Genomic DNA, 26052 nt, shown 5'->3' with positions numbered 1-26052 from the left:
TCAAAAGAAAACAGAGTGGGATGGGTCTGTTTTTCCAGCCATGACGTCAAAATTTCTACTCGTACAAACTTTTTTTAAGAATGGATATAGATGGCTGAACATCCAAATTATCTGTATTCGTATTCGCTTAAAATATCAATATGGATATCGGTATTCGTATTCGATTTTAATATAGATGTCATATGGATGTATCCGAATCCGATTTTTAGAATTTTTCTCTATCTGATTCCATATTCGTATCCGAGGAATATTCGACCATATCCGTATCCGCAAAGAAAAAGTGACTAGTCAAACAATCTTAAACTTATCTCTATACCTAATTACTTAATAATATACACTATTTAAATTATTTAGAAATCTAGATGACTAATAATATATTTATTTAAATTAGTAATGATATAAAAAAATTAACTTTAACTATTTAATATATTTATTTAATGACAAAATTATTTTATATGAGTCAAATTAATTAATTATTTAATGATGAAATCTTTTTTATATAGCTTAATTATTAAGAATTTAAATATTTATTTATTTTATATTAAAAATTAGTTTTATAAAAGATATACATAGATAATTACATTTTTTTATTTGCTATCTTCTAATCATTTACTCTCTACTTGTATAATAATTCTGATCTACTATGAAATTGTTGACAAAATAATTTGATACTCGTGATAGCCCTAAGTTTCAAATCAAGAAGGTATTCGGATTTGAAACTGGATTCGAACTATCCGTTTTGTATTCGTATCCGATAAGATCCGTATTCGCATTCGTATCCAAATTAAAATGTGGTAGAGTGACATCCGGATCCGATTCTATTTGTATCCGATCCGAATCAATCCTTACTTTTTCCCCACGCTGTACTACGGTAACCATATGTTAATGATTGATTAATTAGATTTAATAGATCCATCTTGTAAATTAGCCTTGGCTTGTGCAAGTAGTTCTATAGTTTGCTTATATTTAATTCACTCAAACATCCAATACAATGCGTACTTAAAAATTAATCCTTGGATCAAACATCCTGTGTGGCTGACCGCGCGGCCTAAGCAAACCAACTCCACCGCGCCTTCGCCTTGCTTCTCCGTCCTAGTCGGCCCTGCTGCCTTCTGCACACGCTGCGCTACCACTACCATCTACACGCGTTGGCATTTGCAAGTCCCAATAGTTCCACCTAGGGGCAGATATGGGCCTAGGGCAAGAGCCGTGGCCCAAAAAACCTCTTGCATGTAAGTATTTGTTTTTATGGCCCATCGGATATTTTGGTGAAGTACCCCTAATCTGCTAGTCATTCGCCTGGTGGCTAGCGCGCCTGTGGAGTTTGGACGCCGGCGGCAGCCAAGCAGCAAGCAGGTCTAAGATTATACATTCCCCAGTGCTCCTCATTGCGATCCCCTTTTTCTATACTAAAATCGAACAAACTAATTAATTGTATTTTGCACTAGTTATCATTGTGCAAGTGGTTTGTTGCATCTAATTGTCATTTTCCATTAATTTATTGTATTTTGCATATTGATTTTGGGTAGGCTCAAATTCACTTTCTATTGTTAATGAAGATATGATATATTGATAGGTGAGGATAACATGACTCGCCGACTCGGCACTAGTTTGATATTTGTTTAAGTTTTTATTGAACTTATTGTACAATTGAATTTGGAATTGGGAATATAATCTAAATTATGTAATTTAAGTATTTTTAGGGCTATAGTTATTATAGCTATCGCTACATGGATTAGTTTGAGTGTTTTAAGCACTTAAATAAGTGATCCTTGGCGTGAAATTCAGCCAACTCCCCCACTGGTTTCACCTCCTCCTTGCGTTCGCGCACAAGCTGCCCATGCTAGATGCTACCGCCCATTGTCGTCGCGCCGGCCGCTCTCGACGCGTCGCTGCCCAGGTCTAGCCCAGGTCTAGCCGTGCACGCGTGCAGCACCCTACGGAGCGAAGATACACTATGATTAGGGGTGTCTATATATGCACATATAAATTTTGGGTTCACTGTACATACACTTTCATAGCTCAACTCCATATACCCACTTAGCAAGTGTACCGGAGAAGTCTACTTCTAGCTCGCGAGGCTGGCCGCGATACCGTCGCAAAAGGCCGCGCCACTGCTACTCCCCTACCATCCACTGCCTCCTCCGGCGCCTCCACCACCGCTGTCACTAATCGCCTCCAAACCTAGCTCCACCGCCGGCGGCATCCCCGCCACCTCACTCTCGCCACGCTGCCCTCGCAACCCGCCTCCACTGCCGCCTCGCCGCGCCGCCCTCGCAACTCTGCCCCTCTCCCACCTTCTAAGGTCGCCGGTGGCCACAACCGTCCTCGGCAACCTCGTTCCTCGAAGTCCGGCCGCCGTAGCTGGAGAAGAAAGATGAAGAGGACCTTGTGCGACGCGCTCGATTCCGCACGCGATAAATAAACTTCGCCAATTCTAATTTGCTCGTGTTTCACCGCTGCTGCCCCCTATGCGGCTATGCCCGCCGCACTGATGCTAGTGTACGCGTCGTCGTCGACGCAACGAGAAGATCGTGGAGGATGTATGGATGATTTGCCCCCTAAGGCCCACGGAGTCCGGCCCACGAGTTTGTAGTTGTAAACAAAGCCTGCAACTGCAAGCCTCGAAGACATTCGCTTTTCCCTAAAAAAAAAAGAAGACATTCGCTTTCTTGCAAATTGCAACCGCCAACCAGAAGCAGGTGGTCTACCTGATTCGGAATTTCAGATACTTTTGACTAGTAAAGCAGTCCTGCAGTCGCGCAATCTAAAAAATCACTCATACCCAGATATATAACTAGCACGTGCATACTATGTTTTACACTGCCATCCTATAGAAGTGAAAAAAGTTCTTCATTTTCGGACCTGATAACCGAGAGAGCATGACATGCATAAGCATCAACTTGGCAACGATTCAACCACGGGAAATGAAACTACGACGAGTTTGACTCTTTGAAGAGAGTACACAGCAAGAGTGGATGAATCATGAAAAGTCAAGCGACTACGCCTTCAAGCTGTATAAACCAGTTGGAAATTGAAATCATGGTATGACTCTGCAATATGCTTAAGGTTGCTACATTGATCATTAATGGGAGTGCATTGTATATGAAAACAGACTATGAGCACATATCAGAAAAACTACAATCTCACCACTTTGTTACATCAAGGAAAGTTCCAAAGAATTTTACCATGGAACTGAAGCATCTTTCATTTGATGACTGAGTGACTGCTGAGTTCTACATAGAACAAACAGATATTTATCTAGATAGCGCTTATGTTTTAACAGACTGACAGCATCTCATGTTTTCACCGCCAGAACAAACACGCATTTCACTTACCATAGTAGATCTGGAGCGCCTAAAAATACGTTAGATGGTTAAAAAATCCACCTAAACTGGTGAACAACCAGGTTGATTGCTTTAGTCACTAGAAGGTATTGTGGATAGACAAAAATATCAGGGGAGAAGCCGCAAGCAATAGTTTCTCATACCAGATCCAGAACATAACCTGTCGAATTTCCAACTTGTTACCACCGAGTAATCTTTTCACTGTCACTCACGAAAATTCCAGCAGGCAGCATCGACATCCACTGCGGCGTTGATATGCCCATACCTATGCACTTCTGCAACTTCCACACCATTGCAAAAATTCGGAAAATAACCCTTTTACACGAAGGTTACACTTGATCAGTGGCGGACCCAGGGGTCGGGCTGTCCGGGCTAGAATATCAACGGAGGTCTAAGAGAAAATATACAAATATTAAAGATGCAAAGCACTTGAGCTTCTATTAAGATTGGATCAGCCCCCCTCCTAACCAATTCCAGGGTCCGCTCCTGCACTTGGTTGTCACAGTGATGCATATATTAGATTCGTCAACCAAGGTATTATGAGGTTAAATCCCAGAAAATCTGCGATTGAAATTTCCTAACTCAGCATTCAGCACTCAGCCAGAAGAAAGGTATTATACCATTGGACTAGCCACCAGTGATCATTTTAAGTTAACTATTAGTATTAGGTACATTAGCACACAACAAAGGGGGGTTTTGTTGAGAATCAAGTTTTCCCTGTTATTTAGCAAGTGAATGTTCACACAGTAAACATATTGTGTATATCACTGCCAAGTTGATGCTTAGTCAGTAGTCACAGTTTCACAGTAAAAAGAGAGAAGTTACACAACAACTAATAAGAATTTCCAACTACCGTCCTGGTGCTACCACAAATGGGATGCTCGAATTGTTCTAAAATTGCAGCCGTGATGGACATCCCAAGGTGTATTAAGTGATAGCACAATGGTGTTGCTTCTCAAAGTTTTCAATTTGAGCTTTAGAGAGTTTTTTTTCACTCTTAATTGAAAAGACAATGCCAGCTGATGGTACCACGACATTCAGCTTCCTGATTGAAAATTGATTTGATCCTAAAACCAGAGTATGATAACATAAGCACTCCAGAGCTTCCAAAAGTTTTTCTGGCCAATGTAGGGGCTGCTGGGTTTGCTAGAAAATTTGCCACCTTCTAGCCAAAAGCCATTTTGGCCAACTGTGGCCACCAAAATGAAATAAGATGTCCAAAGGAGATGGCTACCAAGCCAAATTTTGGCACCCAACCATATCGTCACCAAAATTAGTCGAAGTGACAAAATTTTGGCTTATCTAGCTTGGGCGCACATTGGGACCAAGCCAAACATACCAATTCCTAACACAGTCACACATAAATTAAAGAGTAAAATGCACTGTGGGTCCTTAAACTAGTAGAGCTGTTCTGTTCAGGTCCATGAACTTTGAAAATACATTTTTAGGTTCAGGATCTATTTAAGTGAGTTACTTGAGGTCCAAAACGCCTAAAACCGCCTCTGACCGTCTACGTGGACGGCCAACTAGGATCCAACATGGACTCGGATCCAACAAATTTGCAATTCCACCCTCCCAAACTGACCCTCTCTCTCTCCCTCCCCATCCCCTCCGGCGTCCTCCCAACCACCGGCGTCGCTCCGGAGGAGGCCACGGCGAGCAGCGCCTTGGGGCGGCTTGGGGCGGATCGGGCGGCCGTCCCGTGGGAGGCGGAGGCAGCCGCCAGGCGGAAGCAGGGCACGGTCGCGCCCGTCGGCCACCGGTAGCCTCGCCGTCGCGTCCGTCGTCCGCCGTTGCCGCAGCTCCGTGCGGCCGCCGTGTGCTTGCAGGCCTGCCGCTGCGTCCTCGGCCAGCTCCGCACAGCTCCTTGCGCTTGCGGCCGCACTGCTCTCCGCCCCCGCCGGCGGAGGCGGGAGGGAGCAGAGGAGGGGCGGCGGCACGGGAAGGACGCCGGAGGAGGGGATGGAGAGGGAGAGAGTGGGTCGGTTCGGGAGGGTGGAATTGCAAATTTGTTAGATCCGAGTACACGTTGGATCCGAGTTGGCCGTCCACGTAGACAGTCAGAGGCGGTTAGAGGTGTTTTGGACCTCAAGTGACTCACTTAAATAAATCCTGGACCTAAAAATGCATTTTCAAAGTTCATGGACCTGAATAGAACGGCTCAACTAGTTTAAGGACCCACAGTGCATTTTATTCTAAATTAAATTGTGGAATCAAATTTTCACTGAGATAGTAAACACAGTCAATGAAGATGCTTTTCATAGAAACCAAATTGTTGAATGATTCAAAACTACGTAATCACAGACCAAGCCTCCTATATGAACTCATACCGATTCCTAAACCATGATACTTGCTAGCAATACACTCAGACTCAGCAGTATGCCAGTACCATGTAATTCAGGCAACAAATTGTGAAATAGAAAATGTGATTCAATTCAAATATGATTGAGATCCAGTAAAGGTACAAGGAAATCTACAAACGGAAGGGAGAGTGATGGGATGCCAACCATTTCGCGACCTGCACTATGCTGAGCCAGCCTCCTCCTCGAGCTTACGCACGTAGGCGGAGAGCACGGCGACGACGTCCCTGGCGGGCGCCTGCAGTGTGGTGACGAGGGACGTAGCGGGGCCCTGCAGCGCGCCGAGCAGCTTGGCGTACACCTCGGCACGACTGGGCATGGTCTCGAGCGCCTTGAAGTCGCCCGGCCCGTAGAACTTGCCCTCGAAGACGGCACCGACGAAGTCGTTGGTCTCCTCGACGCGCTCCTCCTTCTGGAAGGCGCGGTAGGGCTTCAGCGCGGTGGGGACCTCCTCGGTGTGGACGAAGAGCCAGGCGTTCATGCCCTTCATGCACGGCTTGAGCGCCTCCCAGGGGGTGCCCTCGATGGCCTTCCCCACCAGCGTGTTCTTCGCCACCAGCAGGCTGCAGGTCTCGGGGAGCGCGTCGCGGATGCCCTGCAGCTGCTTCACCGTTAGGCCCTCGTACTTGATGCCCGCCAGGAGGTAGCACCCCTCCAGCTGCTCGCGGACGGTGGCCACAGTCTCCTCCTTGCGGCCCCGGGTGATGGCCGCGCGGATGGTCGAGGTGCGGGGGCGCGGGTGTGGGCGGAGCGAGGCGGCGGTGGAAAGGGTTCGGAACGCAGGGAGGGGCTTCGCGGTGGGAAGCGTGGTGGGGAGGAACGAGGTCTCCATTGTGGAGGGCGGGCGCCGGAGGAACGGCGGGTTGGTTTGGGCGCAAAGACGGACGGCGGAGGTAGGAGAAAGAGTGGGAGCGCGAGAGCTTATCTGTGAGAAGATGAGAAGGTTCACGCGGACTTGGTCTACGTGACCTTCCGAACTATGTGGGCCGAGCGTTCCGTGGACCGTTGCTACATCAGGCCGTCAGCTCTAGCGGGCCAGAGCGCAACAACCAGTCGGGCCGTATTACGCTGTGGTCTAAAGAAAAGTGCCTTTGAATTTGTATCGAAATATATACAACAACGACCAAAACAACAACATAGCCTTCTGTCCCAAGTAAGTTGTATCAAAATATATTTTAGTAACTGTAAAAAAGTATGTTTTAGTAAAAAAAATTTAAAGCAATGACGCAAATTTTGAATTTGCTTCAAATTTTCAGTTTCAGCCCCACAGCATAGAGCTTTTGATCTTTCTACAAATAATAAATTAGCCCCTTCAGCCAACAAAAATATTAGCAAAGGAATGTGGCCTGATGTCACCACCGTGTATTTGTAAGTAGAATGAATAAGAGATCAATCTACAGCCGACGATTATTCCAAATTTACTAGACAGAAAGAGGAAATTGGCTGTACATGTTGTCAATCACGCCAAATAACAATGAAGGGTCAAAGGAGTATAGATGGTATTGTCACCGTATACATTCCTTCTCCAAAATATAGTTGATGGCATCTTCTACCGTATCAACAACCTGCAAAACATACATAAGTTTGATCAAACAGCAAGTAAAGTATGAAAATGAATTCATGATATTGGATAGCCAATGCTTCTATTTTCATCTTCATTGTGCATAAGATAGCAAAGTGTTAGGTCAACAAATTTCAGTTAAGAAGGCATCTTGCCAGGACAGCATGTGCAAGAACAATAATCCAAGGAAAATAAATATATAACACTAAAAAAACATCTGTCAGTGAAACACGAATATAACATATTTTGTTTACAAATAATGAAATATGTTATTTTCTTTGTTGAGAAAGAAAGGCACCCAAATCGCCCACACCTATCACCAGCTGAACCAGGTTTGTTCCACCAACATATTTTCTGGATAATATCGTTGTGGTATAAGATGACTCACAATATAGCACAGACATTTGTTGTCCATTACTCAAGATTTGGCACCATATGGAGATCAAAACTCTCTAGTTCTATGTGCATTGCTCTACTACTGAGAACTCCAAAAAGGATAATAGAATTGAGATTAGGCGTATTGCTTACGGTTATTCTTAATTGAAAACTGAAACTACTATCATGTATACATATGTTTTATTGATAAACATGCATTACCAGGTTAAAAGCCATAGGGTGGGAAAAAACAGCTAATAAGACTTACCGCATCTGCAGGAAACTGTGGATCATTATCTTTTCCCCTAAAAACACCCGTTCTTGTAAGAACAGACGACCATGGGTGGCCAGCCTGCAAAGTTCAAATTGCATAGGGTAAGTATCTTTCCACAGGAAGCAATGCCCTGCTTTCAATGGAACGAAAGGGCAACATAGAAAAATGAAGATGTTGAAAGTGGATGGCTCGTTATTCAATAAGGTAATGCTGTCTTCCAAGTTCCTTGATCAGGTAATCAACTTTTTGCTGGATAACATGCTAGCTGTTCAACTCTGGAAACACATATCTTCTAATAATAGGCAATGTTGAAATCTTGTCAAGGAAGCAGATATTGAAAGCTGTACAACTTCCTCACACCATCAGCCACTCCATGCAGTGAATACTTTTTATATAGAGTATAAAAATGTATCAGAGACTAACCTTCAAAGCTCCATTGATATCAACTTTAGGATTGTCACCAACCATGTAGATAGTTGAAAACAGACAATCTTTTACTTCCTTTGATGACTGTGAATTAGGATACATACTCATAAGAAGCTTTTCAAGTATGCTTGCTGCATTCTTGAACACAAATGGATTCGGTTTTCCATAAGATGTATACTTCAGGGGATGATCATTTATTCTGCAGTTCAAATGAGCAGAAATGAATAAGCAGGCTGCACATCGATGCTACTAAATTAGAATTACAATATCTCATAAGCATAATAAGAGCTTACTGATTGAAGATACTTTCCAATGCTATCCTGAAGGCACCCATCCCAAGCCGTTCAGAAGGAAATGCTGCCTACCATAGGAGCCCAAAACTAAGTTTCTTTCGGTGTAATGGTTATCTTAAATATCATGGAACCTGGATGGCATAGGATGTTTACAGTGTAGTGTAGCTCCACTATTCACACATCATCTTACCTGGTATTCAAGATCATCAGCTGCAAAATACAAAGGAGGTTGATCCCCTTTTCCACTCCCAGGAAGTCCACCAGTGGACAAGATGTCACAAAGTACCTTTCATATATAAATAAAAAAATTCAGACTATTGAAACTTATTTTTGCCAACCTACACATAACATAATCATAATTTTACATGATTATTCAGATCCGCTTATAGGAAAGTTTTTATAGATCACATACTAAGATAGTCAGCAAAAATAAAACAAATGAAGCCCAATAAACACAGGCATGAAAAAAGTACCTGTAGATCTCTTCCCCAGTCAACAGGATCGCTGTAAGGATCGATGGACCAAGAGGGGGGGGGTGAATTGGGCCTTTTTCAATTTCTAAAACAAAGTAAAGCAACCTTAACCTATGCAAAGCTAGTAGGGCACCAATTCACCAACCGAATAACTAAGCTACCTACACAAGCTAAGAGAGATAAAAACAAAGTAAAGCCTAGCAAGGTAGAGCTAAGTTATGATCTCTAAGTCAAGCACATGAGTAAATTGCAAGAAAGAAAATGCTTGAATAAAGAGAGTGGACAAGAGACGACCGGATTTTTTTCCCGTGGTATCGATGTGTTGGCACACACCCCTAATCCACGTTGTGACACTCTCAAGGAGTCTTGTCACCTCCCAAGTCACCGAGACGAGGGCGCTCACTAAGAGTCTCCGTTCACCATCCCGGCGTGGTGGAGATCAAGCCACGTACAATCTTCTTCTCCGGGCTCCCACAATCCTTGGCAAGCTCCGCGAGAAAACACCTCGATCACCAAGATCGCCTAGGTGATGCCAATCACCAAGAGTAACAAGCTAAGGCCTTCACTTGAGCAAGAACCGATCACCAAGAACGGATGCACACTAGCTTCTCTCTACTCAAGTCCTTAATCTTGCTTCTTGATTGATTGAATGCACAAGTATGTGAATGATGAAGCTCAATGTGGCTCTTGACTATAGTATGAGTGTATGGATGTTGCCTGGTGTCAAGAGTGGGCGAAATGACCCATTGGAGGGGTATATATAGGCAGCTCACACAAATAGAGCCGTTGGAGAAAAGCTGCCAGAAAACTGCGTATCGCCGGTTAATCCGACGTCCCTCCATTTGTCATCGTCGGTTTAACCGGTGAATGTAAACTGCCTCTTCTGAAAACTAGCCGTTACAACTTGGGCAGATTGACCGACGTATCATCGGTTTAACCGGTGAGTGTAGTTGTCCACTGATCCACTGAAAAACCAAGTCTCTGGACAACTACACCGACGTTAACTCAAACCTATCGTCGGTTTAACCGGTGAGTACAACTTTTGAATTCCTCTGAAAAGCCATCTCACTGGTCAATTGCACCGACGTCTTGATTTAAACAGCGTCGGTTTAACCGGTGTATAGAACTTGAAATACCCTGGAAAAACCAACTCTGGACCAATGCACCGACGTTAATTTCAAACACGTCGGTTTAACCGGTGTATTGAATTTGTCCAGACTCTGCTGACTTCGTTTAACCGACGTATAGAAAATTGAGAGCGTCGGTTAAACCGGTGTATAGACTTTTTCTGATTTTGTCTTTTCTGATTTGAGTCTTGAATGAAATCCAAATATTCTTGAGATATGGTTTGAGAACCACTTATTTGAACTTCTAGAAACCTGAGTGACCATAGTGTGCATCCATTTTCAAATGATCATGTCCATGCTCAAGTTACTTAGCCTTAACCCCTCTTAATAGTGCGATCACTACAAAACTATAAAACCTATACTAACCTAAGTGTCCTTCTCAACCTTATGACATTTAGGACTAGAAAGATCCTTAGTCTTGACATAAAATTGAGTTGAATACCGAGATCGCCTTTTTGAATAATAAAATTGAGGGGCCTCTTTTGACATATGACCAAATGAGCGATAATGATCTATTAAGCTGCACAAACTCATTAGTCACAATAATGGTTGTCATTAATCACCGAAACATACCTTGAGGGCCTAGATGCTTACAATCGCTGACAACAAACACTCCTTTAACTCTCTCTGAATAAACATCATATGATGGGTGCACTTTTGCAGACATGTAACTGTTTGTTTTTTGCCCAACTTTCCAAGTCTTGAAAGGAGCCAGGGGGTCAATATCTTTAAAATAAGATGCATATTCATCTATGGATAGAACTTTTCTGCACATACAGGTAACCCGTGAGGAACTCACACAATAAATTTGACCTGTGATCAAAATAGCAACATGAAGAATTACCTAAATCCGTACTCAGACATCACTACTGCAGTCTCTCCTTTTCCAACAGCAACAATAAGGTCATTTTCAAAACTGTACTGACCAAAAAGCGAGGTTTCATTCAGGTGCTACAAGTCCATAAAGAAACAAGAAATAATCGAATGAAAACAGAGACACCTATATATTATGAAAACAGAACTTCAAGGCAACTTATAAGTACTTGAAAGGCATACCGATCCACCAGCTCTCTGTAGGGAGAATGGCCATGCACGACCTGCACCCATCAGAAAATTTCATAAGTGGAAATTTAAAATACACAACGGTTTAAAATATCTTTCCCTAATATAGGGGTTTATTTCTTAGCTTGAAGGCCCACTACTCACTACTGTGCGGTACTAATAAGCAAGGACCCGTGAGTACTGTAGAGGTACCTGTGTAGGAGAAATGTTAACCCCTAAAAGTTGGCTTAGCTCAAGAGCCCTTCTGTGCTCTGGAACACCTCCTCCTGCCAACAGATTGGTAAAACTTAATAACCTCAATAAAACTTCATAACACAATCAGAAAGTGGCAAGAGCCATGGTGCCTCTGTACAACCTTTAGTTGCGACGTGCATTGCTTGAAGATAGGAATTTTTAGAACTATTCCATTGCTCTGGAATTAATATGTAATATTGATAGCAAAACAGGATGTGCTAATGACACAGTGAACTACTCACCGTTGGTCAAAAACAGAAACGGAATCTTCAGGGTACCTGAAAAAGAGCAAATAATTTGTATCAATAAGCTTTAACCACCTGAAGATTAGTTGCACAGGTTTGCATTCCAGCAATGAGATATCGTTGCTGCCTAGATTTAGATATGATTTACTAGTGGAGTAACCTACACGACACAACACCTGAAACAAAGAAGCCTAATGTCTAGGACCCGTTCGATGAAATGCTCAAAAGACACGAATGCGGCAGGCATGTCCTGACATCCGAGTCCACTTCGCCGGTACAAGTACAACATCTAGGCATTCTGCGAGTCTGCCTGATGAAACTACAAGCAGCTCCTGCGGAATGCAGCAGAGCACGAGAAGCGCAGGGGAACTACCGTCTTCGGAGTAGAGGCGGCGGATGGCCCGTGGCGCGCCCCCGATCGGGCTGCGGCCGCGCAGGATGACCCCGTCGATGTCGAACGCGATGCCAAAGGACGGCTTCTCCGGGGCCGCCGCGGAGTGGGAAAAACGCTGGGCGAGATCCGACGGCCGCTGGCGCTGCGCGGTCTGGAGCTCCGCCCGCGACCGCGACCGCGCCGCGCGGACCAGCGCAGAGCGGAAGCCCCTCATGTCTCGCCGCAGTGCTCTGCAAGTCCGGCTCTACGGCCTTCGGTTTCCCAGCGAACCCGAGGCTGGGTGGGGGCGTAGCGGCGGGCGAGTGTGGCTAACGTGTGGGCCTGGGCCACACCTCGTTCAGACCAAACGGGAGCCAGGAGCCCAGGAAGAACATGGGGTTATGGGCACTCTTCTTCCCAAGGCTCATGCCCACCGCGTGGCGACAGCCGCATAACCGCATCCTGGCCACCGAGACCCCACGTAACTGCCCCCGAGCTCGCCGGCTCGCCGCCACCGCATGGCCGCTCGCGCGCCGCTCGCCATGCCTCACGCCGCCGCCGCCGCCGACCCGCGGCCGGCTGGGGCACCCGTGGCCCCGCGCCCAACCGCGCCGTGCCTCCGCGCGAGGGGCACGAGCGGCGTCCCCCTCCTCCACCAGCGGCCAGTGCAGCGAGCTCACCGCCTCCTCCTCCCTGCCGCCAGGCCGGGAGCCATCGGTATCACATCTCCCTTCCGCCCTCCGCTCCACCGGTCGCTTCGGTACGTTTGATTCTGTGAAAGTAAGTTCGACCCGATTCGCAGGGAGCGCCGCGGAGGCCGCGCCGGCGGAGGGGCTGGCCCAGAAGCTGCAGGGGGTGGAGGTGTTCGACCTGAGCGGCAAGGCGGTGACCATCGTTGATCTGTGGAAGGACAGGAAAGCCGTGATCGCGTTTGCCCGCCATTTTGGGTCGGTTTGCCTTTCCTTATTCGTTGAGTTATGAGAGACTGCCGTGGCTGAGTTTTTGGCATGCTGCTGGTTGTTTGCAGGTGTGTGCTGTGCCGGAAGAAGGCCGATCTTCTCGCAGAGAAACAGGTATGATTTCTCACTCTCTTTATCTGTAACCAATAAGAAGGTAACAATCAAATGCTTAAGGTTAAGGGATGCCGTTCAGTACTTTGCCATTTGCCGAGGCGCAGTTACAAATATGAAATATGCCCACCTTTTCGCGTCAAAAAAAAAAAAGCTCTACCATGTTGTTGAAACGTTAACAGCTTTTCTGGTAAACCATGAAGTAGTAACACTAGGCAAAATACTGACAAGTCGCTTGTTTTTACAAGATAGATCTTTTTAAATCATCAAAGTTCGGTTATTTTCTAAATCTATATAGTCAAATTGATTCCTCAAATGTAGCCTCACAAGATCTGGGGCGCATGGATCCATCTTGGAGGACTATGTAGTCAGGGGATTGCGAATGAGAGGCCGGGATGGAGGATTAGAGTTTAGAGGATAGATATCGAAGGAGTGCCATTGTTAATTTCTGTAGTTTCGTAGTCTCCCACTCTTTCGTGAATTAAAAAGTTGGCTTAAGTACCTTGTAAGAACAACCTTTACAGTTTTGCTATTTGTGTTGCAAGGGTTGCAAAACGTGGGTTATGTTTCAGGGAAGACTAGCCACCTTATAACAGACAAGCCTCTCTTTGTTGGTTCATCTGTATTATGTATTCTGAACTTATTATTTCTTGGGTTGCCACTAATTTTCAGGATGTCATGCAAACTGCTGGAGTTGCTCTTATTTTAATTGGACCAGGTAGTGTTGAACAGGTATTTGTTCATCTACATAAAAGAACCTCACTACTACATTATGTTGTTTAATCTACAATTTGGTAGTTGTGGAAATGCAAAATCTAATATAGTGCATCAAGAGTGATTAGTGGATTAACCTTCGAATGCATGCAATATGTGTTGTACGATTCATGAGCAAGTTGGAATGCAATTTTCTATTATAGTTAGTGAGTTCTTTTTGTTTCTTTGTTTTCTTTGGAAGGGCCTCCATTTCTATATTTATTCTCAGTAGTGATTTCTGTGATTAATGGCATTTTCTTTTGATTGGATACTAGGGAAGGTTTATTTAGCTAATTCAGTACTATAAACTATGGTTTTGTTCCTTGAGAATATTACTAGAATGTACAATTCTTGAAGATGAGCTACATCTTTACATAGAATTCTGGTAGTTGGTAATTGAAATATTTGTTTGATAAACTCCATCTCTGTTATAGATCACCTGGTGTTTCGGTGACTGATTGCGCTGTCTTGTTTTTTCTGGTCCAGGCAAACGCATTTTGTGAGCAAACAAAATTCAAAGGAGGTGTGTTTCTTGAATAACTACTGCTCCAGTTCTTATTACCACTGCATCTACAACAGCAAAAGAAACAATCATAAAATAAATTCTAAGGAAATATCCAATAAACAATGTACACCTTGTACCTCAAATCAATAGATCAAGGCAGTGAATTGTATTGTGCAGTTTGGTTTACAAACCTGTTTTTGGTATGCCTATTTATTTTACAAGTTAGGTTTGGAAATTGGAACTGAAAATCGTCAATGATACACAAGTTCATGATGGGGCTTTATCATGACTCGTGTGGCAGTGTGTACTAAGGTCCTGAAGTAATACCAGGCTACCCATAGGAATAGCTCATCCAGGACTGAAATTTTACATATGACCAATATAGACTCTGTCTTTACTTCTTTATTGTAAAAGAAATCATATACCGAATGTCCAGTAACATTAAATAGAAAGCACATGTCCATCCAAGTTTACCTGGATCCTTTTTTCATCTTCATCTTTCCCAAACATATAAAAAACATAAGCTTCCCTTGGTTTCCTGATAGGTGTTTACATTTGTAATTATGCAACAATATATATGCTGATGATACTTTTACCTGCAAAGCGACAACGTCTTTTACTCTGTTACTGTACTTGCAGAAGTATATGCAGACCCAACCCACTCATCATATGATGCTCTTGAATTTGCATTTGGGCTGTTCTCAACCTTCACACCAGCGGTAACTCTTGCTATACTATTTCGCATGCTGTGTAGTTTATGTTACCCAACATATACATAAACGGCTCTTTCCATCATTTTACAGGCTGGCCTCAAGATAATACAGTTGTACAGAGAAGGATACAGGCAGGATTGGGAATTGTCATTCGAAAAGAACACCAGGACAAAAGGTGGATGGTATGTCGGCACCCTGGTCTTGCAATTTAGAGCCTTCGTAATTGTTTTTCAAGTTGGCTGCAGTTGTATTTCTAGCAGCGACCTACTGCGGTCGGAGTTGAGGAATGCATTTCTCTATTTTAGGTATCAAGGGGGACTACTTGTTGCAGGTCCTGGTATCGACAACATCCTGTACATCCACAAGGTCAGTACCCCTCATAAGAACATTTCCATTCAATCATCCTATGACTCGATGCAACTTGTTTTTATGGTATCATTTTTACAGGACAAAGAAGCTGGAGATGATCCTGACATGCAGGATGTGTTGAGAGCATGCTGTCCCTAGAAAATTAGTGCCCCCACACTCGCACCATATGCATAGGTCAGGCTGTAAGTAGCTCTGAATCTTCAGCGATCCCTGTTATAGTGTGTGCACGGGCAAACTTTTTTGTGCTGCGAAAGCCGAGTAACGTATATATGCATGATTCATAATTGCTGTATATAATGTGTAATATTTATATCTACTACGCGAACCTGCAGCATCTGGTATGTTCGTTCTGTTTTCCCTTCATTGCTGTCGCGCTGAGTTTTTACATTCAAGTGGACAGTGTATCAGCTTGTATTGTATCTAGAGTTCTAGACCTGCTCTTCTCGGTGCTCGACCAGTATGGCAGTATTCATCTGCCTGTCCAGCGACTAACAGCCGTCAAGGACGTATACGACCGGTTTGACGAGCTTGTTCGCCAAATCGCCGGTTGTTTTGAGGTAACCTGACGCTGCATCGCGGGGATGGGACAGCGCGCTTACGAGCAGGCAATGTGCGCGGCCGAATGGGGGTAAACCGGAAAAGGCCCTTAAAGCCCAGAAGCTCCTCGGCCCACTAGCCCAGCCGAGACCCCTCGCCCGGCAGAGCCCTCCTCTCCGGCTCTCCCTCCCTTCAAACCGCTCAAGCTCAAGCCCCGCCGCCGTCTCCGGCGTGCCCTCCCAAAAGCCTGCATTTTCCTCCGCCGCCTTCCGATCTCTCGGCCCTCGCCATGTCGGAGAAAAAGCGCCGCGCGGGGACAACCGCGGCCGGCGCCGCATCTAGCTCGAAGAAGCCGCGCGCCGCCGCGTCCTACGCCGAGTCCCTCCGCTCGAAGCTCCGCCCCGACGCCTCCATCCTCGCCACCCTCCGCTCCCTCGCCTCCGCCTCCGCCTCCTCTTCCAAATCAAAGGCCGCCGGGAAGTCCCTCGCGGACCACGACCCCTCGGCGGAACCCACCTCCTCGTACATCGTGGTGGCCGACCAGGACTCCTCCTCCGTCACCTCCCGCATCAACCGCCTCGTCCTCGCCGCCGCGCGCAGCATCCTCTCCGGCCGGGGCTTCTCCTTCGCGGTGCCCTCCCGCGCCGCCTCCAACCAGGTCTACCTCCCAGACCTCGACCGCATCGTGCTCGTCCGCCGCGAGTCCGCGCGCCCCTTCGCCAACGTCGCCACCGCGCGCAAGGCCACCGTCACGGCGCGCGTCCTCTCCCTCGTCCACGCCGTCCTCCGCAGGGGCATCCACGTCACCAAGCGTGACCTCTTCTACACCGACGTCAAGCTCTTCGGCGACCAGTCCCAGTCCGACGCCGTCCTCGACGACGTCTCCTGCATGCTCGGATGCACCCGGTCCTCCCTCCATGTTGTCGCCTCCGAGAAGGGTGTCGTCGTCGGCCGCCTCGTCTTCGCCGACGACGGGGACCGGATCGACTGCACGCGCATGGGCGTCGGCGGGAAGGCCATCCCGCCCAACATCGACAGGGTCTCGGGCATCGAGAGCGACGCGCTCTTCATCCTGCTGGTGGAGAAGGACGCCGCATTCATGCGCCTTGCCGAGGACAGGTTCTACAACCGCTTCCCGTGCATCATTCTGACGGCGAAGGGGCAGCCGGATGTTGCCACCCGGCTGTTTCTGCGGCGGCTCAAGGTGGAGCTCAAGCTGCCGGTGCTCGCTCTGGTGGACTCCGATCCATACGGGCTCAAGATCTTGTCGGTGTACATGTGTGGTTCGAAAAACATGTCATATGACAGTGCTAATCTGACGACGCCGGACATCAAGTGGCTCGGAGTCCGGCCGAGCGACTTGGACAAGTACAGGGTGCCGGAGCAGTGTCGTCTCCCCATGACAGATCACGATATCAAGGTGGGGAAGGAGCTGCTTGAGGAGGACTTTGTGAAGCAGAATGAGGGCTGGGTGAAGGAGCTGGAGACGATGCTGCGCACCAGGCAAAAGGCTGAGATACAGGCCCTCAGCTCCTTCGGGTTCCAGTACCTCACCGAGGTCTATCTGCCTCTCAAGCTGCAGCAGCAGGACTGGATTTGAGTACTCTCTGATGCTAGGTACGAGATGTTCGTCGTCAGTCAGTACTTCTCAGTATGTCGTGTTAGGTTGCTTTCGTTTTTTGAACACACTGAACGCTCGGTGGTCGAATCAGATGGGTGATCTGATGATCTGATCAGTTCTTCAGCTTATTAGTGCACTTCACTAAGTAACAACACTTGTCAGGAATCTTCCCCATGTGTAATGTTCATTCAGATTTCAGAATGCATGAGTTAGCCAAGATTCTTATTGTACCTGATATTGTGTTTCTGCTCGCAGGTGCCAGAAATTCCTTTAGCGAAGTCAATGTTTTCCGCTCAGAATTTGCAAGGACCTGATTGACATCTGTGAAGACCTTGCTAACTTTTTATTACCAGCACCCTTGTATCACTTGTGTATTTGAACATCAGCTATAGTGTGATTTATTTCCAGGAAAATTGCTGCCAGACATGTACTGGAAGTTCATTGTCGCAGCAGTGGAATTCATACCTCGCATCTTTACAAACACTTCAAAACTGGAACCTGGCAAATGGGATAAAAGTATACAACCATATATGAGTGGTGAAATTAAATTTAGAGCATAGAGACCCTCACATATACAGAACAGAAACCACGATGCTTGGGTATCTGAAATTGTGAATGTGCTGGGCAAGAGCCAAGAGTCCAAGACTCCATTGGCAGCCATCAAGTCCTTTTACAAATTGTGTTGCGTGTGCCTGGAATACCAGGATACCTGTTCTCATATGTACATCCAATCCTAGAGTAACTGCTAATTTTGGTTGTGTATGAATGGGCCAAAATAGTAATTCAAGGAAATATCACTGTACAATCCTCACTGCTTTCTTCTTCAGCCAATGATTCAGTGAGTTGATAGTGATTTTTATCACTCCCTGTGGTCTCCTTGTAAAGTTTTTTGATACTTGCTCTAAACTGCTTCTAGATTTAGCCGGAGCATTGGGTTTTGCTGAAACAGGAGGACAGCTTCCAGGTCCAATCAAAACTTCAAGACCCAGGTCATCTGTCAAAACAGTAACTATTGCATGCTCAACATCGACTGCACTAGTTTCAACTTCAGTTCTTGAGGTCTTCTCATGACCCGTGATGATAACCACATCATCCAGGACTGCTCTTCCTGCTTGAGGTTTCATAAATGCAGTGGGGGTCAAGCTAGAGACTTAGCATCTGTGCTTCTATTGTAATATAAACAAAGTGACATCTCGACATTACCTAGGAGGTATTGCTCTTTGATCTTCCGAAGAACAGAAAGAACAACAATTCGAGCTTCAATCTGTGAAGTTAATGGTGAGCACAAGTAGCGACAGTTTCTGTAACAGCAAGACAATACTGTTGGTTATCATTTACCTTCGAAAGGCCGCGAACATCAACTATTTGGTTCTGATCAACATCTTTTTGCAAGACTGTTACGACCTTCTCAAGAAAAAGGTTGAACGATTCTTTCCTCTTAGGTTGCAGATCCAAATTGTAAAAATCTTGATTAGCACTCCGACTAGACAGAACCCCTTCACACCATTCTACTATTAATTCCTTGAGATAGTAGTCATTTGCTTGATACCTACAATGATTGAATTGTAGAATTTAACACCAAAAGGAAATCCTATGCAAATTGTCACAATACCAGTCTATCACAAAAAGGTTGAACAATGGAATTAGAAGCAGTGGACACCTGCATGAGATTATCAACTAAAGCTTCAGTGGATCACATCCTTTATTCATATCTATTTGTGTTCAAAACAATTGTAGCTTGAAGGGCTTCTGATGTACATTGTGTATGCTGTATTTCAAGGAAACAGCTTTATTGTATGCTAGAACGTGTTTATCAGATAAAACCTTTGCTCTTTATTTAGTTCAACCATTAGTGTATCAGATTACCTTTTTTTCTTTATTCAAGGCAATCATGAATTGCTGTCAAAGCAGCAAGCTAATAATGTAGAAAGAAGTAAAGGCAAAGCACTTGTACTGGTTCAAAAGAGTGCCAAAGGCACACTATTGTTTCAGTCACATACCCTGCTTTCCTCATTTCCTGATAGATTGCTAAGCACTGCTGGACTTCCTGTAATGATCCATAATTGCTGCGTGCTGTCAGGAGAGTTTTGTACGTCACCTGAAGAATTAACCATTATGTCATACAACTTCCAATGTTATCTATTGACAGCGCAAATAATTTAACGCCAAGAAGTCATGCACACAGCCGAAGCAATTAGCACAATCATAGAACGGCACCAACTAGTCTGCATGACACTAATGTCAACTAGTACAGAGAATAAAGTCTAAGCCTTTGTTAGAACCTCTGATGCTGCCAAGTGCCAAATAGATCATTGATCAAAACAAAACATAATGTTACATCAAGAAACATCAATTCTCATTCTAAATAAATCAAACCCTCAAAGTTTGTACCATAAATTCTAGATAGACTCACCAGATTGGGCTTCAGTTGGTGCATTTTCATTTCATCAAACAAGTGCAGTGCCAACTTCAAATCTTTGTTTGCAACACATGCCTGGAGTGAAATGTAGCAAAAGCTTACTGCCATATCATAAGTTTATCTAACAGAAGGTGCACATTAACCAAGTGTTTTCCAACGACTAACCTTAATAGCTACAGTATATGCAGAGACATTAAGTTTTATCCCAACGCGCTGCATTCTCCTGAGGGCCTATGTCAAAAAGAAAGGCATAGCATTAATAGTTAATTGTTATCGGTTAAAAAATATAATGCTATACAATCATCATAATACACATTTATCAAGGAAGTAAGTGTGACGTTTTGTTTATCCAGGTAAGTTAAAAGGAATGCTAAATTGATACGAGTATCTTCATCAACAATTACAAAGAGAAAGTGAAACTATTATGGAATGTAAAGTAAAAAAATTAAATGTGCACTGTATCAGTAGATGCAGGGAGGAAGATTTGCCACCAGAACTCCACAAGCTATTAAGTGAATTAATCAAATAATTCAACATACATTTCATGGTCTATTTAATCTATTGGTTCTTTCATTCTTTCTCCAACAGATGCATATCCATTTCGATAGAGTGGAATACTTCAAGAGGGCATTAAATGAGAATAGTGTGTTTACTTGACACGATAGATATCATACAAAATATTGTTGCAGATCATATTGTGCAAAGAAAATCAACATAAAACTTTGATTAACCTGAACAGCACCATCCCTGTTTTGAGATGTTCCATAAATATCCATAAGAATAGACCAGCTGATAAGGTCAGGACAAAGTCCACTCCGCCTCATTTCGTTCATTACAGACTTCGCACGTTCAGCATTAGTACCACAGGCCTTCATCAAGATGTTATACGTTGTAACTGTTGGTCTGAACGGAACCACCAATATAGTACCGTCATTACTTGGATACTCTTTACAGAATGTAAAGGCACCATCAAGGCATCTTTTCTGTTCAGGAGATAGAAATATCTTGATACCAGACTTCTTCCAACTATAGAACAAACGGAAAGCTCTATCATATTGGCATGACTTGAGACAAGCAGTAAGGATAATATTGAAGCATGGGGCAGTAGGTTGACAGCCATCCCTTATCATTTCTTCAAGGATCTCTATTGCACGATCAACCAGACCAGAATTTGCATAAGCATTGATTAATGATGACCAAGTTACTAGGTTAAGACGAACACCACCCCCTTGCATATCCTCTTTGATGTTGGAAGCCATCTTCCACATTTTTCCATCTGCAGACACCTGGAATTTAAAGAAAAAAGATTCTGGAAATCACAAATCATCAAAATGCATGGACGGCAACAACAAGAGCCCCATACCTTCATCATTGTACTATATGTGAAGACATCTAACTTTAAAAGACCATCTCGCTCCTTTTTCTTCATTTCCTCATAAATTTCTTGAGCCATGTTGAATTCTCTGGCATTGCAGCATGTCTTCAGAAGAATATTATATGAAGTCAAATCAGGAGCCACACCAAGATTCTGAAAAAGAAAAGGCGTAAACAGGAGTTTAAGGTCAATGCAAATAAGCTTATAGAAGACTGGTCATGAACACAGAAAAAGAAAATGAAAGGAACAACCAAGTGCACAGCATAAATATTCTTGGCATAATAGCCAATTACATCCCTCAACTTTGCTCCGAGGATCACTTTGATCCCTGAAGTATCAAATAGACCATTTAAGTCCCTCAAGTTTCTCTGTTGGATCAAATTGCTCCCTATGCTGATTTGGCATGCCACATACTCTTGCCATGTCAGCGGTTGGAAACCATGTGGATGAGTCGGCATGGTAGAATTGTCTTTTTTACCATGCTTCACCATATCTATTACAATGATTGTGTACAAGGCTGTTACAGCGAGGCCACAAAAATCATTGCACGATCTTTTGTCCTATGTACGTGCATCTAGCTCTAGTTTATGCCATGTAATAAGGATCAGATCAATTAAAAAATGATTTGTCCTGACCCCCTAAAAAATATTTTATGCATTTATTGTCACCATGGTTTGATTTTTGGGGGAAAATAATGGATATGTGGTACAACTTATTGTGTTGTCACTATATTTTTCTTATCCTGCTTGAGGAGGCCTACGATATGACAAATTCTTGCATTGTAATCTGTCAAGTCCACATCTTGCATGATTTATAATTGGACAAGGGGTAAATGACGCAATTCTAATATGTTGACTCAGCCATGGCAACTAAAGCTAACATGGCATGAACATGTGGCATGCCACATCTGCCTAAGGATTGTTTTGATTCAACATGAAAACTTGAAGGACCTATACGACATATTTAATACTTCAGGGACCAAAGTGACCCTTGGACCAAAGTTGAGGGACATATTTGGCTATTCTGCCAATATTCTTCTAGTGAATGTGATTAGAAACAACATGAACAAACATGCAATAGCAACCAAAAATTGGGCAGAAAATAGAAAGTGAGACGAGCTAGTTACAAAAGGACAGGCGGACAAAAGGGAAAATAAAAAATATGATGCAACCGAATCAATTTGCAATGGAGCTAAAATAACCTACCTATGAACAGCAACAATAAGGTAGAAGATGCATTACTTGCATATGCTTGTAGACTGATAAGTTGTAGTTCAAACTATGAGCATTGACGTTCATAAGGCTGTTGAAGACGTAGGTATTTGGAGTAATCTTATCAGCAAGCAGCCCCTGCATACCAGTCACATGTGTTGTATATGAGTCAAGCCTGGAACTGTCTTTTGTTATTAAAGCATTTGAGTATAGCAGGTGAACAGAAGGTAGTGTTTTATTTGGATATAATTTTCCTGCTAGTCAGATATTCCTCTTTCAGGGTTCCCAAGTGTAGACGGAGATGAAGAACTTTACAAACAAGTGATTTAATTTTTTTGCTTTGACAACAATGAATACGGAATACAAGATTATCCCTTTTATATATACCTTAACTCCAAACCTAAAAAACAAATGGATATATCTATAAATATAAAACAAACAAATTCAACTAACAATGAAATTAACTGTGGCCAGTGGATATCAAGTACCTCAAATATAATTCGAGCCTGTACAGAAGAGCCGCAATGGCCGCATATATCTATTATACTTCGGCATGCAAACATATTTATGCCACCAAGTTGATCCTTCAGTGCTCCAAAGACCGTTAAAGCATTTTTCAACTCCTTTCGTTTTCCAAAAGCTTCCATGGTATTGCAGAGTAAAAGTTGGGAGTTAGGAAATATGCGTGCATACCTACATGTCAGAAAAAAAAATCCATAAGCAGGTATCAAGCTTGCTAGAAACAGTATGGATTTAACCAAACCCAGTTGGAAAATCCAAACATGAAATCATCAGATTGTGCATAAATTTAAAATCTCTTCCGCAAGAAACATGTGATACTAACAGTACCAAGTAACAACCTAGAGGCAATCATCATACATTTAATTTGCAAAAGTCAAGACAAGTTAAATAAATATGTGACAAGTATGATCACCTTATGGCCATATCTGGGTCACGCTTTTTGACAAATATTTTCAATACATCCATCGGGTTCACAATGCCTTGAACATAGAAACCACATCCTATACAAACAAAATAATGCAGCACAATATTAACAACAATAATATAAGATTATATGATGATTGTCATGGAAAGAATGGGTAGGGGAGGATTAATAAAATATGATCATATGAATGATGTATTGATGTTGCCTAATAAGCAGGATGAACCACAATAGAACTTTCACCAATCAACATGGCAAAATAGTATGCTGGTAACATGCAGGTGAATGCTCCTCAAGGCCTCATCAGTAATTAGAAAGTTGAAAACTACTACAGATTAGAAAGTTGAAAGATCAAACCTGAGGCAAGTGTAAGATACAGTAAACATGTGATCATTGATGCTTTTTTTTTTCTTTTTTTGAAGCGGGTCAGATGCATCGAGCAACATTAGCAAACCAAATGGTAACAAATGCGTCACCCCGGAAGATAAATGACATAAATCAACAGACTGTTTATACACTTCATGCTACACTAAGCCCGACTAAAGCATAGATATGAAGAGATTGGGGGCATCATTACGGGCTAGCGCCTCGACGACCTCCACGTACTCCGCCATTCGTCGCTCCTCCAGCAGCATCCGGCAGGCGGCCGCGACAGCGTCGGAGGCGTCTGCGTCGATCATCTCGGCTGCGGGGACGCGCACGCGCTCGGCGTCCCGGAGGAACTCGAGCACGTGGGGCAGCCCGCGGTCGCGGACCGCGGCGGCGACGCCACGCGAGAGGAGGCGGGCGCTGATGCGCGCCGCGAAGCTGGGGTCGTCGCCTGCGGCCGCGCGGAGGCCCTCGGCTGCGAGGAGGAAGTCGCTGAGGCGCCCTGCGCCCGCGAGGTTGGAGGCGACGCGGGCGTAGTACTTGATGGCGGCGGGGTCGCGGCCGACGCCGACGTCGGAGAGGAGGGGGAGGGCCTTGGCCCGGGGTTTGGGCTTGGGGTTGGCATTGGGCGTGGGCGCGACGGGTTGCGGGCTGCGACGGCGGCGGTGGGAGGGGGGCGGTGGCTGCGGGGACGAGGAGGTCATGGCCAAGGCCATGGCGGGGAATGGGGGAGTGGCAGTGGAGATGGAGGCGACGCGTCTCCAAGTGTGCAGACTGCAGAGGGGTTTTGGGTGGCGCGGATTTTATTCCTTCGGATAGGAAAGCTCGGAAGCTGACTGTGTTGGAATTGGAACTCTGCTCTGCAGCCGTCCACCGGCCAGAGCCAGACCGTTTGTTCTCTCAGCCAGTCAGCTCTGATCTAGTGCTTTGAGCTAGTTCAGCGTGTTTCAGGCCAAGATCCATGTTTCTATATGGTTGGCAGTGGCACTAGGTAGAGGTTGTAGTAGAACTGTAATACTCTGCCAAAAAACGGAAAACTATGCTAGAAGTCTAGAACTACCAGAGCCAGCGTGAAATGGGAGAGCAAAGCACTCAATAGTCAATACGACTCTACGATATTAGACCCGCTGCCGTTGCTCTAGATTACTTCTTTCTAAACTAAAAGTGGCATTTTTTATTTTAGATTTTATGGTTGTCCAATGAAAGTTGTTGAACTTTCCAACCATAAGTTCCAATTAACAGAAGATGCAATTAAATAAACACCAGCAAGTAGGGAGAGTAATTGCATTAGGGGAGGGTGTAGTCTTTTGTATGCAAGGCACACATTGTATATTTCATGCCCCCATATAACACTCAAAGTATGCCGTCGGACGAATTAGCGACAGTGAGGGAAGATGGGATGATTCGCATCCTCTAGTGATCCCTGGTTGGGTAGAGTCCAGCGAGATAACGACGAAGATAATCACTAGAGCGACATGTGTGAAGCAAGGACTATGCTGGTTGCCGCTGAGCTTCTTCAAGTGTGGTGAGGAATAATAACGTGGATGGCAGAAGTCTAGATCACCTCCTAGTTACGAGGGGTGGAATACATAATCCTCTCAACTATAAAACCGGATATTCTACCTCCTGAAATTTTCAAAACCGGCCAAATTACCCCCGGGGCGGTTTTGAAAGGTGGTTTGCTACAGTAATACGGCTTTGCCATTTTCTTTTTTTATTTATTTCGGTTGAATCTTTGAAAAATCATAGTAAATCACAGAAAAATCATAAAATAAAAAATCCAATTTTGTTGGACTCCACATGAGTAGATCTATACAGTGAACACATAATATGCTATGCTTTAGTACAAAGTTTTTTCTTTAAATTTATATCTATTTTTTCTATAATTAAATGGAATAATTCATAACCACAGTTTCTATGGCTCAATTGAGGTGAAATTTTTATGGTGGCCTTACTATTGTATGCTTGAACTGTAGTAAAAATTTCATACTCATTAGATCATGTATAACAAAAAATT

At 44.3% G+C, this 26052-nt stretch overlaps 4 protein-coding genes across 5 annotated transcripts; 1 reads left to right on the top strand and 3 right to left on the bottom strand.

Annotated features, from left to right (window-relative positions):
• Positions 1-3453: 3453 nt before the first annotated feature.
• LOC120690779 (50S ribosomal protein L10, chloroplastic-like) lies at positions 3454-6633 on the bottom strand. 2 transcript variants are annotated; one of them, XM_039973585.1, is made up of 2 exons: positions 5855-6633; positions 3454-3838 (listed from the first exon to the last, which is right to left on the bottom strand). In XM_039973585.1, the coding sequence occupies exon 1, from the start codon at positions 6537-6539 to the stop codon at positions 5871-5873; it is 669 nt and encodes a 222-aa protein (XP_039829519.1). In that variant the 5' UTR covers positions 6540-6633; the 3' UTR covers positions 3454-3838; positions 5855-5870. The 2 variants fall into 2 exon arrangements, with proteins under 2 accessions (XP_039829519.1, XP_039829518.1); XM_039973584.1 differs by having other exon boundaries at positions 3454-3833; positions 5855-6631.
• A 286-nt stretch (positions 6634-6919) lies between these two features.
• LOC120690781 (uncharacterized protein YKR070W-like) lies at positions 6920-12514 on the bottom strand. The gene is made up of 12 exons (XM_039973588.1): positions 12151-12514; positions 11775-11810; positions 11491-11564; positions 11293-11333; positions 11081-11152; positions 10827-11003; positions 9110-9140; positions 8827-8922; positions 8637-8704; positions 8341-8542; positions 7912-7995; positions 6920-7272 (listed from the first exon to the last, which is right to left on the bottom strand). Exons 1-12 carry the CDS (start codon positions 12383-12385, stop codon positions 7213-7215), a joined length of 1176 nt encoding a protein of 391 aa, XP_039829522.1. The 5' UTR covers positions 12386-12514; the 3' UTR covers positions 6920-7212.
• Positions 12515-12573: 59 nt separating this feature from the next.
• LOC120690780 (DNA topoisomerase 6 subunit A3-like) lies at positions 12574-18191 on the top strand. Its single transcript, XM_039973586.1, has 10 exons — positions 12574-12867; positions 12953-13097; positions 13178-13223; positions 13893-13952; positions 14460-14496; positions 15118-15197; positions 15282-15373; positions 15497-15557; positions 16450-17714; positions 17974-18191. Exons 1-9 carry the CDS (start codon positions 12669-12671, stop codon positions 17695-17697), a joined length of 1968 nt encoding a protein of 655 aa, XP_039829520.1. The 5' UTR covers positions 12574-12668; the 3' UTR covers positions 17698-17714; positions 17974-18191.
• Positions 18192-18289: 98 nt separating this feature from the next.
• On the bottom strand, positions 18290-24815 carry LOC120690778 (pentatricopeptide repeat-containing protein At5g02830, chloroplastic-like). The gene is made up of 12 exons (XM_039973583.1): positions 24244-24815; positions 23658-23745; positions 23212-23416; positions 22754-22861; positions 21501-21665; positions 20869-21423; positions 20303-20368; positions 20132-20212; positions 19719-19816; positions 19057-19267; positions 18922-18982; positions 18290-18826 (listed from the first exon to the last, which is right to left on the bottom strand). Exons 1-12 carry the CDS (start codon positions 24749-24751, stop codon positions 18513-18515), a joined length of 2460 nt encoding a protein of 819 aa, XP_039829517.1. The 5' UTR covers positions 24752-24815; the 3' UTR covers positions 18290-18512.
• Between the last annotated feature and the right edge of the window lie 1237 nt (positions 24816-26052).

Source organism: Panicum virgatum, chromosome 9N (genome assembly GCF_016808335.1).
Source record: "Panicum virgatum strain AP13 chromosome 9N, P.virgatum_v5, whole genome shotgun sequence".
In the NCBI taxonomy this organism is placed as follows: domain Eukaryota; kingdom Viridiplantae; phylum Streptophyta; class Magnoliopsida; order Poales; family Poaceae; genus Panicum; species Panicum virgatum.
The sequence above is the reverse complement of the archived record's forward strand: the minus strand, read 5'-3'. Positions and strand labels throughout refer to the sequence as shown.